Source organism: Saccostrea cucullata, unplaced genomic scaffold (assembly GCF_032062105.1).
Source record: "Saccostrea cucullata isolate Sc308-1 unplaced genomic scaffold, CSIRO_AGI_Scuc_v1 ctg4094, whole genome shotgun sequence".
In the NCBI taxonomy this organism is placed as follows: Eukaryota; Metazoa; Mollusca; class Bivalvia; order Ostreida; family Ostreidae; genus Saccostrea; species Saccostrea cuccullata.
This window is the reverse complement of record NW_026940906.1, coordinates 49,443-63,560: the sequence shown is the minus strand read 5'-3', so window position 1 is coordinate 63,560 and position 14,118 is coordinate 49,443. Positions and strand designations below refer to the sequence as shown.

Genomic DNA, 14,118 nt, shown 5'->3' with positions numbered 1-14,118 from the left:
ATATTCATTAATGTATGGATACTAAAGTACATATTATACTGATATAATACGTATGTTGGGGTATACATATAGAAAAAAAAATCTATGTATACTTGTATTTAGCTCTAAAGTCCTTCACTTCAGGGTTTAATACATAAACGGAATATTTTTTTGTCACAGAAAAATCATTTTTTTTATCAGCAGTGATTTGAAACAATCAAAATGCTATACCATCCAAGAATGACCAGGACGAATACGTAAAAATCCAGCAATTTATATTGAACATGAACATGTACATCATTTTATATTGCATGTATACAGTGGCATATACACAAATGGCTATAAAATAAAATTATCACCTCGGCTACAATTCATTATGGACTCTAAAAAATGCATATACTATAAATAATGCTCTTTTCAACTGTTTAATGAGATTTGTGCAGGAAATATTCGACAAAAGGACGACTGGACTTTTGTAAACCCGTTTTTAACGTCAGCGATGTGCATTGCAGTTGACCGACTTTAGCATGGGAGAGACACGATCTGGGCTACTTCCTTTGATATGGCGAGAATGTGACGTAGTATTTAAACTTCTCGACAAGCAAAGCGTCAGCACGTCACAAACAGTGTAATCCGTTAGGTCTATTGCAACCAGCTATAACTTCAGCATCTCAAATGCCATGTCAAATACCATGGATATGTTGAAGTGATTTGAAAGTCCCAACGACTTGATCTTATAAAATTTTACCTTTGATGTTTTGAATCCTTGGATATGAAAGGTTTTTTCCTTGGTTGCATCAAGTTTGAGATAGCAGAGTTTGACTGTATTTTAAGATTCAATATCACAAATATTATTAATTTTATCTTGCTTTACAAAATGATAAAAGTGAGTTGATCAAATATTTTATTCAGTAGTTTATGTTGTTGTTTAATTGCTTGGAATCTTTTAAACTCATGAAAGAAAATAGACAGTAAAACAAGGTAAGATTTCTAAGATGTTTGAACATTCATTATAGTTGCAACAAGAGGCAGTATACTCTACTTTCTGATTTGTGATATGAGTGTGGTGAACAGAATGTATCAGACTTCATTAAAGCAGTTCTTGGGACTGTTTGATATATCAATGTCAAGGTAAGTGTTTCTAAATATTACATTTCAGTAATCATAGGATTAAAATAGTTTTAAGAGGTTTTATTTTTAACCCCCTTGAAAAAAGAGACATTGGTTTACACTTTTCGGAATGTCAGTCGGTAGACCAAGTATTGTCCACTCCAGATCTTGAGAATACTTTGCTTGAGAGACATCAAACCTGGTACTTTTGCAGTCTCTGAAAAGTAGATTACCTCTTCTGGCCCCGGGATCATGAAACAGACTTAGACTTAAGTCAAAATTTCAATTATCTATAAAATTTTTAAAACTTTTTAAAGGAAACATAACTGTGCACTTAGTTCATACAACAGCAGGCTGATGATACAAAATCGGAAGGCAATTTCATTTTGGGCTGCTTGACCTCTAAAAAATTTCAGCATCTAAGGCATTTTTTGACTTAAGCTTAAGATGCTTCATGATCCCGGGGCCTGATTTGTGGTCACTAGGTCAAGGGTCAAATACCATGATACTCAAAACACATACTTCTTTTTATAGTAAGTCTTGCCATTCCCAGATTATATCTCAATGCTGGGTTGTGTTTCTAACTAAATAAGGTTTTTTGAACTTTGTGGAGGGGACGGTGGATTATTGCTCCTGAATTCCATGTTTCTGGAACTTGAAAGTGCAGGAAATCCAGAGCTGCTTCCACCACTCAATGGAGGAGCAGTCAGGGTTTTGAATGTTGTTCCTTGTCATATCCCTGCAACTTAATGAATGGGAATTCAAAGTATCGCTTCCCAAGTTTTTCCTTGATTCAAATGGCTGCATGTACATCCCTGTCCTAGATGGGTAAGAGAGTTGTTTTGAAAGTTGCAATCTCTCACCTTTCTATAAAACACTGACCCCTTCATTTTGTCAAAGTTTTCTCCTCAATACGGTCCTCGATTACTGGATTAGTTTATCATTTTGAACAGGTCACTCTGAGTTTAATAAATTTAGGTTTGGCATTGTAAATTGTTATATCGTGGGAAATTAAGGCATGTTTTGGTAATATGAGAAAGAAAAGATAACTCTCATTCAAAGAAGTGGAATCACTGCAGACCTCTTATTCCTGACCAATCTTTGTGTTCATGACAATGCTTAGAATCACTACAGACTTCTTGGTCAATCTTTGTGTTCATAGCAATGCTTAGAATCACTACAGACTTCTTGGTCAATCTTTGTGTTCATGGCAATGCTTAGAATCACTACAGACCTCTTGACCAATCTTAGTGTTCATGGCTATGCTTAGAATCACTACAGACCTCTTGGTCAATCTTTGTGTTCATGGCAATGTTTAGAATCACTACAGACCTCTTGGCCAATCTTTGTGTTCATTGCTATGCTTAGAATCACTGCAGACCTCTTGACCAATCTTTGTGTTCATGGCAATGCTTAGAATCACTGCAGATGTCTTGGTCTTCACCAATCTTTGTGTTCATAGCTATGCTTAGAATCACTGCAGACATCTTGGTCTTCACCAATCTTTGTGTTCATGGCTATGCTTAGAATCAGTGCAGACCTCTTGATCTTGGCCAACCTTTTTGTTCAATAAGACATCCTGGACTTTCATAATAAGGCTACTACTTTTAGAGTCTTATATTCTATCCCTGTGATTTTGACCTCATTCCAGAGTCATGACATATCCTAACAGGCTGGCCTTAAAATATCCTTATTTCCATTGTAGATGTTTCACACAGGAACTCCATATGTTCTTTATAACTGTTTATTAACTTTCATCGCAAACATAAATAAACAAGTCAACATTTGATGCACAAAACTGTGTTGGTCCCTTTATCAACATACACACAACATTTTGTTAGGGTCTCATGAGTGGTGGGAGATAGCTCAGTATAAAGTTCTAGGTATCTATAGCCATAATGGGATTTAAAGGGGAATAACTCTTATAACAAAGAGTGCTGTATCAGGAGTAAAAAATGTGGAGAGCAATAATAATTTAAGAAAAATTCCCACATTTCCTTAGAAACTGATTATTGGTAATAGTTGTCTTTTCTAATAAGTTGGCAATCATTATCAAGTGCTAGCTATGTTATCCTTAAAGCCCGAAGGGCTTTAGTCACACTAACATCTAACAACATCCAAGAGAGGATCATGTCACATCCCAATAACACTATTCATAATATATACTGTAACACCCTTAAAATACTTATTTCCATTTAGATTTTCACACAGGAACTTATTCATACTGTTTATTAACTTTCATCGCAAACATAATAAACAAGTGACATTTGATGTGACAAAACTGCATTATTTCCCCTTATCAACATACACACAACATTTCGGCTCATGTGATGTAATCCACTACTATAGCCAAAATGGGATTTAAAGGGGAATAACCCTATAACAAAGAGAAATGTATCAACGTTTAAAAACATCTATGAGAGCAATAATAATTTACATTATAAGAGATTGTCAGTATTTATATAAAGGAAAACATTTGCATATGTCAATATTCTGATTGTCAGGAAATTTACTTGTCAGGAATTATGGGTGTCAGGAAATATGTTGTCAGGAAATCTGGGTGTCAGGAATTTATAAAATGTCAGGATTCTGGGTTGCCAAGTTATGAAAACAATCTTTATGCTGAATAATAATTAGAACTTGTCTTTATAAAAATTATGATCTTGGTTTTCAGAATTCATCATACCTAATAAGATAACAATTAGTCAAGTGCTCAGTGGAGCTATCTGACAAAACTGAGAAGTTGGCTCACTTATATAGCTTTTGCATCTAGAAACTAACCAATCAAAATGCTTCATTTTCCTGACAATCCTGACAGGCATAAATTATTATAATTCTAACAATTAAAAACAATCATATATTACTAAATTATCCTATTAGCTATATATTCTCTATACACAATAAAATGAATGCATTACTTACTTAATAAATCAAGAATTAAACAATTCTTAACAAAGAACTATCTCTTGTGGTGTAACTATAGTAGACATCAGTAATTAGGTAATATTCTTGAGCAAAATAAATAGTGCTAAATGACAACAATCATAAATAGAGAGATCAAATCTTCAGGTATCTTTTAAATAGTTCAAGTTATAAAAACTATAATTTAACTGTAATTTAATAGGAATCTACTTGTACTAGCTTTACATTATAACAAATCCAAATTATTGCGCCAAGTGAACTATTTGATGATGTCATACAATGGCGGCCTACATGCACTGACAGTAGATGTCATGTCATAACAAATACAGTGTGGATTACTTAATAACATCACTGAAACTCCTGTAAAATAATAATCAAAATACATAGTAGATTCTTATTTTCATTGACAATAAAATCTTAAACAATTTAAGAACATAGCCTTGTCAGGTAAATAATAATCAAAATACATAAGCATATAACAGAAAAACATGTGGGACCAACACAATGGTAAATCTATAAACAAAACAAACATGGCATGATTCACGGAATATTCCGAGAAATATATTGACTTGACTAGAACTTTTACAAATAAAATCTACCCCCCTTTATCTAATAAAGTAATGAATATTACACTCCCCCCACCTTAAATCCACAATTCTCCTGAATTTACAATCAAATATTAATTTACTAGTTTTGGAAGTCTAAGTTTCACATGACATTCATCAAGTCTTTCTATGATCCAGTCCATAGATGTATCACGGCAAGTAGTACAGTGCTCTAACATCTCCAATAACTTCTCTTGTTGTCTGTTCTTTACACCACAAACGGCGACGTCGCATACGGCCTTATAATTATACAGTCTCATATTTATCTCATTGGCTTGACTCTTGGCTAGGATCGGCATTGCTGATCCTGGCAGACACAGGAAGTTAAAACACGAAAGAAGGTAATTTTTATCAACGGCAAAGTCTAAAGCATCTTTAGAAGTAATAATAATTGCTGCCATCTCCCAGGCGTGTAGTCTTTGTTCTGGTGAGAATGTTTCCCATTCAGATGGTGGCCATGATAAGGAAACTGGAGAGTCAATGATGCAGACCTGAGGGACTCCAGTCCACTCTCGCTTGCCTGGTGGGAGGAGAGGCATTACCCCTGTTGACAATAGCCTCATGGCTCTCTGTCTTCCATCAACAGTAGGGTGGGAAGGAGTTGAAATTGGAAATGCCAATAGAATTCCTTGTTGTTGTCCATATGGAAAGGTGTCTGCAATAGCAGGACTATGCATCTTATATGTAAAAAGATCTAAATCCAGTTTCTCCTCACTGTTTTCCTCTTTCCTCATTTCTACATCACAACTCTCTTTCTGTCCATTCCTCTCCTCTGTCCTGCTCTGTATTTCACCATCTTTCTCTCCATTCTTCTCCCCTGTACTCTTCACCATATAACTGTCCCCTTTCTCCTTTCTGCTCATCTCCTCTGTCCTGCTCTGTATTTCACTACTCTCTTTCTCTCCGTTCCTTTCCTCTGTCCTATTCACTATATAACTGTCTACCTTCTCCTTTCTGCTCCTCTCCTCTGTCCTGCTCTGTATTTCACCATCTTTCTGTCTGTTCCTCTCCTCTGTTCCTCTTTCACCACTCTCTTTCTCATTCACTATACAACTGTCTCCTTTCTCCTTTCTGCTCCTCTCCTCTGTCCTGCTCTGTATTTCACCACTCTCTTTCTCTCTCCCATGGCATATTCACTATACAACTGTCTCCTTTCTCCTTTCTGCTCCTCTCCTCTGTCCTGTTCTGTATTTCACCAATATCTTTCTGTCCATTCATCTCCCCTGTACTATTCTTTATATAGCTGTTCTCCTTCTTTCTACTCTTTTCCTCTGTCCTGCTCTTTACATTACTATTGTCTTCCTTCCGGTTCTTCTCTTCTGTCCTGTTTTTTACGTCACTGTTCTCTTCCTTGCTGTTCTTGTCCTTTTTGCTCTCCCCCATTTCACTATTCTTTTCCTCCTTCCTTACATTCCTCTCTTTATCATTCGTTTCTGGATCTCGACTGCTGGCCGTATAAGTAAATGTCGCTTGAACCCCCTTTTTTACTGATATAATGTCACTCTCCTCCAATCCGATTGTACTTGCCAGATGTTTGGACAGCTGTTTCCCTGGGTATTTGACTTCTTTAAATGTAGGAGGGTTCTCGGAACAACCTCGCACTCTTCGTAAAACACTCGCTAACAGCTTTGGATCTTTGTCTAGTGATCGTAGGGTAAGATTGTACCAAAGGGTATGGTCGTGTGAATGGACAGTCAGAGAAGGGTTCTCTTGAAATTTAATACTGCAAAGTTGAAGGGAATCTGTTATGGCTGGATCGTCCGGGGTATACTTCAATCTTTTTGTTTGAGGTTCCATCTCTTCTTCGTAGTCTGGTGTAAAATTCGAGGTTTCCTGGCTGTTTCCCCTTTTCTTCATCTCTGCATTCCACTCACTTTCCCACTCTTCTCTCCGGTGCCTCTGGACTTGAGCAGTGTCAAACCATGCCCTCACTAGCTCTCTGGCTTTAATGGCTGAAGGTGCTCTGGCAGGACTTGGAGTTACCAGTCTTCGGTAGTCTCTGGGATATATGGACAGCCAAAACCCGTTGTTCTCGGAGAAGAAATCGTCTTTCAGTTCGACAGCATCATCCCTATGCTTCGTTGTCATGTGTTCTTTGAGTTCTGGCATTGATCGTCTGAATAACCTTTCCTTTGGGCAGAAGGGACACACCACGCGCATGCATCCATGTTCTCTGCTAGACAGATGGTTTTTCCTACTCCTCAGGGTGGGGAAGACCTCATTACATTTCCAGCAGGATATTCTTAGCTGGGAAGCCATTCTGGAATTTGAATTGATAAATTAAGCTACATGGATAGGTCTCTACTTGGCAACCAGGAATCTGTGTCTGTCAGGTTAGCGTCTCTAGTCAGAGTGTAATATGAATGTTCATGAAGGGGGATAACTATGGACATGGATCTAGGTACATGTATACTCGAATGGCAGAAGGGAGGGAGGGGGCATCACCATAGTATGTAGCAACAAACACAACAATTTTCAACACTTGACATCTTGTTTACTAATCGTAGGACATCATCTTCCTACATCAGGAACTTTCCTATGTAACTGCATCGACAATACGATGAAACAAAAAAAATAAAATAAGGAATTCTCATTGAGAAACCCTGGGTGATCAGGCCAGTCTTCCCAACTACATCATCATCACTAAGCGCTTAGATTTCTCCTAGTTACTTAAGTCTCCTCTACTTAAGTCTCCTCTTCAAAACTTCTCACATTCTATAAACAGCTGCTTGTTGTGTCTGCAGCACATCTGTGCTGTCTACAAAACCGCCCCATCCACCCTGGTACATTTCTGCCATGATATACGGCCAGACGATCAATATGGTACACCTTGGGTGTTTGAGACCGACTTCTTTTAACCTTGTATGTAAGATCATCTATACATTTGGTCACGACAAATGGACCTTTCCAAGGAGAAGTCAGTTTACTACAAACTCCCTTGGTTCTGGTCGGCTCATGGATCCAAACAGTTTGTCCCACCTTGAGTTTACGCTTCTTTGCATGGAGATCGTATGTTCTCTTCTGGTACTGAGATCTTTGCTTTAAATGTTTTCTTGCCAGTTCATGGGTTGACTGTAATTTGCTCTTAAGGTTCTGTATATAGTCTTCTTCATCCTCCCAACATTCATTTGTATTTGGTTTTCCTATGACTGCTTGTAAAGGCATCACTGTTTCTCTTCCGAGTGTCATTTTATTTGGAGTTTGATTGGTGCTGGCGTGTACTGCAGACCTGTAGGCCATCATAACTAAGGGTAAATATTCATCCCATCTTCTTTGGTCTTTCTCACAATACATTGTTAACATAGGTGCAAGCGTTCTGTGGAACCTTTCAATGTTTCCATTGGACTGAGGACGGAGCGCAGTAGTTCTCGTCTTATCTATGTGAAAGAGTTTACATACATTTTGAAATACTTCAGATTCAAAGTTGCTTCCTCTGTCTGAGTGTATTTGGAGAGGACATCCAAAGTAACAAATGAAATTGTTGACAAAAGCTTTGGCAATTGTGGCCGCCGTCTGGTCAGGTATTGGGATGGCTTCCGTCCACTTTGTGAAACAGTCACACAGCGTGAGTACATATCTATTGCCAGAGTTGGAGGTCGGAAGTGGCCCAAAAATGTCAATCTCTATTCTCTCGAAAGGTTCTCCTACAATGTAAGTTCCCATTGGTGCTTGATTCCGCTTCTTAGATGGCTTCCTTGCTGAACATTGATGGCATGATTTGCAGTAATTCTTAACATACTCTTTCATTCCAGGCCAGTAGAATCCATTTTTTAATCTTTCAAATGTCTTGTCAACCCCTAAGTGTGCAGAGGAGGGGAGATCATGCATGTATTTCAAAAGGTCTTCTCTCTTAGCTCTTGGTACTATAAGTTGCATACATTGATCATCAACATCTTCTTTCTCCCAAGTCCTATACAACACTCCACCAAGAATACGGAGGCGATTCCACTGAGACCAAAGGGTCTTTAAATGAGAGCTACCTGGTGATACTTCTTCCCAAGCTGGTCTTGCTTCACCCTCTTCCAGTTTCGACAGCAGTAGGCAAATATCAGGATCTGCAAGCTGCTGAAGTCGTATTTCATCCAATGACCACCCAAGCAATGTCAGCTGACTATCTCGGAATCCTTCTTTTGATTGAAGGTTCTGTCTAGTGATAACTCTTGAGAAGTTTAGGAGCGAAGAGCCACAAATGGGATTTTCTTCATCCTCTGAGTCAGTGGGGTGGGTTTGTTCATCACCAGAGTCATCGCATTTCTGATTATTTTCTTCTTGTCTCTTGCATGGTTTACATGGGTTTCTGCTTAAGGCATCTGCATTTCTGTGTTGATAACCCGGTCGATGAGTTATCTTCAAATTGTAAGTTTCTAGGAACTGCAACCATCTTGCAACCTGGCCTGTTGGGTTCTTTAAGCTCTTCATCCAGCTAACAGCTGCATTGTCAGTCCTGAGGATCACTTCTTGCCCATAGAGATATGAATGAAAATTCTTTAATCCCTTTACTACAGCTAACAACTCTTTCCTGGTCACACAATATGACATTTCGTGTTTGTTCAGGGCTTTGCTCATATAGGCTATCACATGTTCTTTGTCGTCAATTTTCTGAGACAGGACTGCACCCACTGCATAATGACTGGCGTCTGTGTCCAAAATGAAAGATATGTCAGCTTGGGGGTATGCAAGTATAGGTGATGACATCAGTGCATTTTTCAATTTTTGGAAGGCTTCTTCCTGCTCATCAGACCAGTTGAACTTTGCTCCCTTGTCACAGAGGCGGTGTAGTGGCCGGGCAATGTCTGCAAATCCCTGGACAAACCGTCTGTAATATGATGCAAGACCTAAGAAACTCTTGACTTCCTTTGATTTTGTAGGTGTGCTCCAGTTTTTGATAGCTATGATCTTGTCAGGGTCAGTCTGTATTCCATCCTCTGATACGATGTGTCCTAGAAATTTAACACTTGTTTGGAATAAGATGCATTTACTGGGTTTTAACTTTAAATTTGCCTCCCTCAATCTTAAGAATACATGCTCAAGTCTCTGCAAGGTTTTGTCGAAAGTTGCTCCAGGAACAATGATATCATCCAAATACAAAAGGCATTCTTCCCACTGCAATCCTCTCAGAACATCTTCCATCAATCTCTCAAAAGTGGAAGGAGAGTTGGTGAGACCAAAAGGCATCACAGTGAATTGATATAAGCCAAGACTAGTGGCAAAAGCTGTTTTTTCTTTATCTTCTGGAGCCATGCCAATTTGCCAAAATCCTGAATTTAGGTCGAGGCAGCTAAACCATTTCATACCATTAAGAGAGTCCAGACACTCATCAATTCTGGGAAGGGGGTATGCGTCTCGCACAGTGACCTCATTCAGTGCTCTATAGTCAACACAGAATCTGTAGGTGTTGTCTTTTTTCCTTACAAGTACGACGTTGGAACACCATGGACTGCACGATGGTTCTATAACACCATGTTTCAACATCTTCTGTATTTCCTCCCGCTCTGCTTCTCTTTTTCCAATGGGTAAGCGCCTACATGGTTGTCTGATTGGGTAAGCCATTCCAGTGTTGATTCTATGAAGTACTTGATCAGTTCTACCAAAATCATCCGAAGATTTGGAAAATATGTCTTGAAATTGAAAGAGCAGCTTTGACAATTTTGATTTCTCATCTGCGGAAAGGTTTACTGAACTTTTAATGTAAAGCTCCTGGAGGTGAAGTGGCAATTCATTAGTTTCTTCTTTAAATTCACTCTTCACAACCCGGCATGGAGATTCCTGACAGGAGTTCAAGTAAACAGATTCACACGTGGTTAGCTTGAAGTTTGGCTTAAGCTGGACTACCTCACTGGATATATTGAGTACTTGTATCACTGGGTTTTCCTTCCTTACATCTATTAGTCCGGAGGTAACTACAAGCTGGTTCTGAAAAATTTTGTTTCTTTCAATCAGCCCAATAGAACTCAGATGGTCTGCATTAGATATAGTCACTGGAACAAGTTTCCCAGTCAGAGCAGGTATAGTTGTGGTTTCCCGGACATTGACTGCACACACAGATTCCGCTTCACCTTTGACCTTGCAGGGGAACGAACTGTCACCAACTTTCATTTCCATTCTTCTGTAATCAATTCTATCTACATTTCTAATCAGAAAATCCTGACCAAGTATTGCGGGCTGTTCAATCTTGCAGATTACTGCTGAGTTTCGTACTTGCTGATCTTTAAAGGAAATCTCAAAAGTAGCCAAACCTAAGGTCTCTAGTTGAATACCATTGACTCCCTTAAGTATCAAATCAGATCTTTCTAAGGTAGGCCTTGATGCTTCAGGTAAAAGTTCATAAGTTTCCAAGGAGATGATGGTTGACGTGGAACCACTGTCGATCAAGAAATCTATTTGAAGGCCATTAAGAAATCCGGAAATATAAAAACCATTGTCCCATTTCCCTAGTGTCTCTCCACAAACACCATATCTATCTTCTATATCAGTAGGCCCCCTATTTCCCGTCACCTCCTGGCCTAATGAGATGGCGGGTAGAAGTTTCCCGACATCTGATTTTGCTGATTATATGCACCTTCCTGTTTTGCTGGTCTATTTTTGGCTTTGGGACATTGCTTTATGAAATGCGAGGAGCTGCCACACCCATAGCACTGATTTTTTTCTTGCCCATTTCTTCTCATTTGGTTGTATCTCTGACTGGGTCTCTGTTCTAACTGTTCAAGTCGAGACATTATGTGGCTCAAGGTTTTTGAAATGTCGTCTTCTTGCTGTTTTGAGTCTGCTCCTACCATTCTCACTGCTCTCTTCTTTTCAGTTCCGTCTCCTAGTATTGACTCATACCTCTCTATGATGTCGACTGCTTGGGCTATAGTAGGACAATTCCTGTCGATGCAGCGACACTTCATTTCCAAGGAAATAGATTTGTAGAGTTGATTTAAGGCTAATGCTTCTTGGGCTCTAGCATCTAAGTTAGGGTGAGCTCTTTGAGACATCTGTCTAAGGTCATCTCCTAAGGATGCAATTGATTCATCTGGTTTGCGTTTCCTTCCTTCTAGCCTTGAAAGCCATCTACTTTGTTGACGGGAGCTGCCGAACCTCTGACTCAATTCTCTTATTAGCAATGAGTAGTCATACTTTTCTTCTTTGGGAAGGCTGATGTAAAATGTCCTTGCTGGTCCCCTCAAACTTGCAGCCAAAGCTAGTACACTCTCTTGTTCTGACCATTTCCCCAGCTCGGAACATAGTGTAAAATGGTTTATGTACTCCTCCCAGTCCTCAGATCCACTGTATGGTTCAGGTTTTACTGGTAATCCAGCCTTCTTTGAAGTAGTCTCTCTGTAGCCTCCCAATGACATTGGATGGATATCAGCTCCACAGTCTTCTCGAGATCTCATCATATATGGTCCTTGATCTTCCTTTTGACGATTATGTATATCACCCTGCCCTAATTCATCATGTTCAGTAAGATCTCTTTCAGATCCCTCTTCTCGTTGATTAATAATCACTTCAGTATCAGAATCATCTGCCATATCCGAACGTCAGGAAAATAACAATCTAAAACATATTTACAAGTTTATGTACATATTTTTTTTTTATCCACCACTCACAAAAGCCTCGAGGAATAGGTTCGAATCCTGGATGCCACTTTGGACTGTGACATCCCACTTCTGACACCATTTTTGTAACAGGCTGGCCTTAAAATATCCTTATTTCCATTGTAGATGTTTCACACAGGAACTCCATATGTTCTTTATAACTGTTTATTAACTTTCATCGCAAACATAAATAAACAAGTCAACATTTGATGCACAAAACTGTGTTGGTCCCCTTATCAACATACACACAACATTTCGTTAGGGTCTCATGAGTGGTGGGAGATAGCTCTGTATAAAGTTCTAGGTATCTATAGCCAAAATGGGATTTAAAGGGGAATAACTCCTATAACAAAGAGAGCTGTATCAGGAGTAAAAAATGTGGAGAGCAATAATAATTTACATTATAAGAGATTGTCAGTATTTCACTTGTCCGGAATTATATTGTCAGGAATTCTGAGTGTCAGGAAATCTGGGTGTCAGGAATTCTGGGTGTCAGGAAATATGTTGTCAGGAATCTGGGTGTCAGGAATTTATAAAATGTCAGGATTCTGGGTTGCCAAGTTATGAAAACAATCTTTATGCTGAATAATAATTAGAACTTGTCTTTATAAAAATTATGATCTTGGTTTTCAGAATTCATCATACCTAATAAGATAACAATTAGTCAAGTGCTCAGTGGAGCTATCTGACAAAACTGAGAAGTTGGCTCACTTATATAGCTTTTGCATCTAGAAACTAACCAATCAAAATGCTTCATTTTCCTGACAATCCTGACAGGCATAAATTATTATAATTCTAACAATTAAAAACAATCATATATTACTAAATTATCCTATTAGCTATATATTCTCTATACACAATAAAATGAATGCATTACTTACTTAATAAATCAAGAATTAAACAATTCTTAACAAAGAACTATCTCTTGTGGTGTAACTATAGTAGACATCAGTAATTAGGTAATATTCTTGAGCAAAATAAATAGTGCTAAATGACAACAATCATAAATAGAGAGATCAAATCTTCAGGTATCTTTTAAATAGTTCAAGTTATAAAAACTATAATTTAACTGTAATTTAATAGGAATCTACTTGTACTAGCTTTACATTATAACAAATCCAAATTATTGCGCCAAGTGAACTATTTGATGATGTCATACAATGGCGGCCTACATGCACTGACAGTAGATGTCATGTCATAACAAATACAGTGTGGATTACTTAATAACATCACTGAAACTCCTGTAAGTAGATTCTTATACCGTAAATCTGGAAATTTTTACGTCGATTTATTTTTGCGAATTTGGGTCAAAAAGCTGTTGATTAATTTTTACGCTTCAAATTTTTGCGAATTGTCACTGGTGCTAAAAATAAAAATCACTGACGATTTTCATATCAGGTTATGTTTCAAATAATATGCCTAGTTAGAATACCACCAATATACTCGCAACGTGGCAAGATATTGCAAAATCGCTCCGAAACAATTTGATAAAAATACAAAAGGATCTGCACTGAAAATAACTTCTTAATCAATTATAACAAACATTTTAGAGGTTGTGTATGCCTTTTAACCTGAAGTATAATCCAAATGAAGAAAAAATACCGGTATAACTAATTTTCTCAACGTTTGGTTTATTTACACGCTGCGTTAACATTTGGAACTTTCTAGTAAATGCACTGAGTTTAAGTTATCGCCCGTGTTGATACACGGTTAGATAAAATGACAGTTCTCTCTTTATTGGCAAATTAATTGATGAAAATAATTAAAACGGGCATACTGCCTCAGTGCTTGTCAAATCATAGGACGATAGTGCATATAATGAGGGCAATTTACACGCACGGGTAATTAACTTGTAGTTATATAGTAGACTAGTGTAAACAGGTTTCCAGTGCTTACCGACGCCTATTCACTGAGTTAAAAAA

The 14,118-nt window shown here is 38.1% G+C and overlaps 1 protein-coding gene across 1 annotated transcript in view; it reads left to right on the top strand.

The window, feature by feature from the left end:
• LOC134256625 (dynein axonemal heavy chain 8-like) overlaps positions 1-14,118 on the top strand; it is a 93,673-nt gene that overhangs the window by 58,737 nt on the left and 20,818 nt on the right. Inside the window, 1 exon segment of the mRNA XM_062739309.1 lies at positions 996-1,110. Within this exon segment, the coding sequence (XP_062595293.1) occupies positions 996-1,110 (115 nt within the window).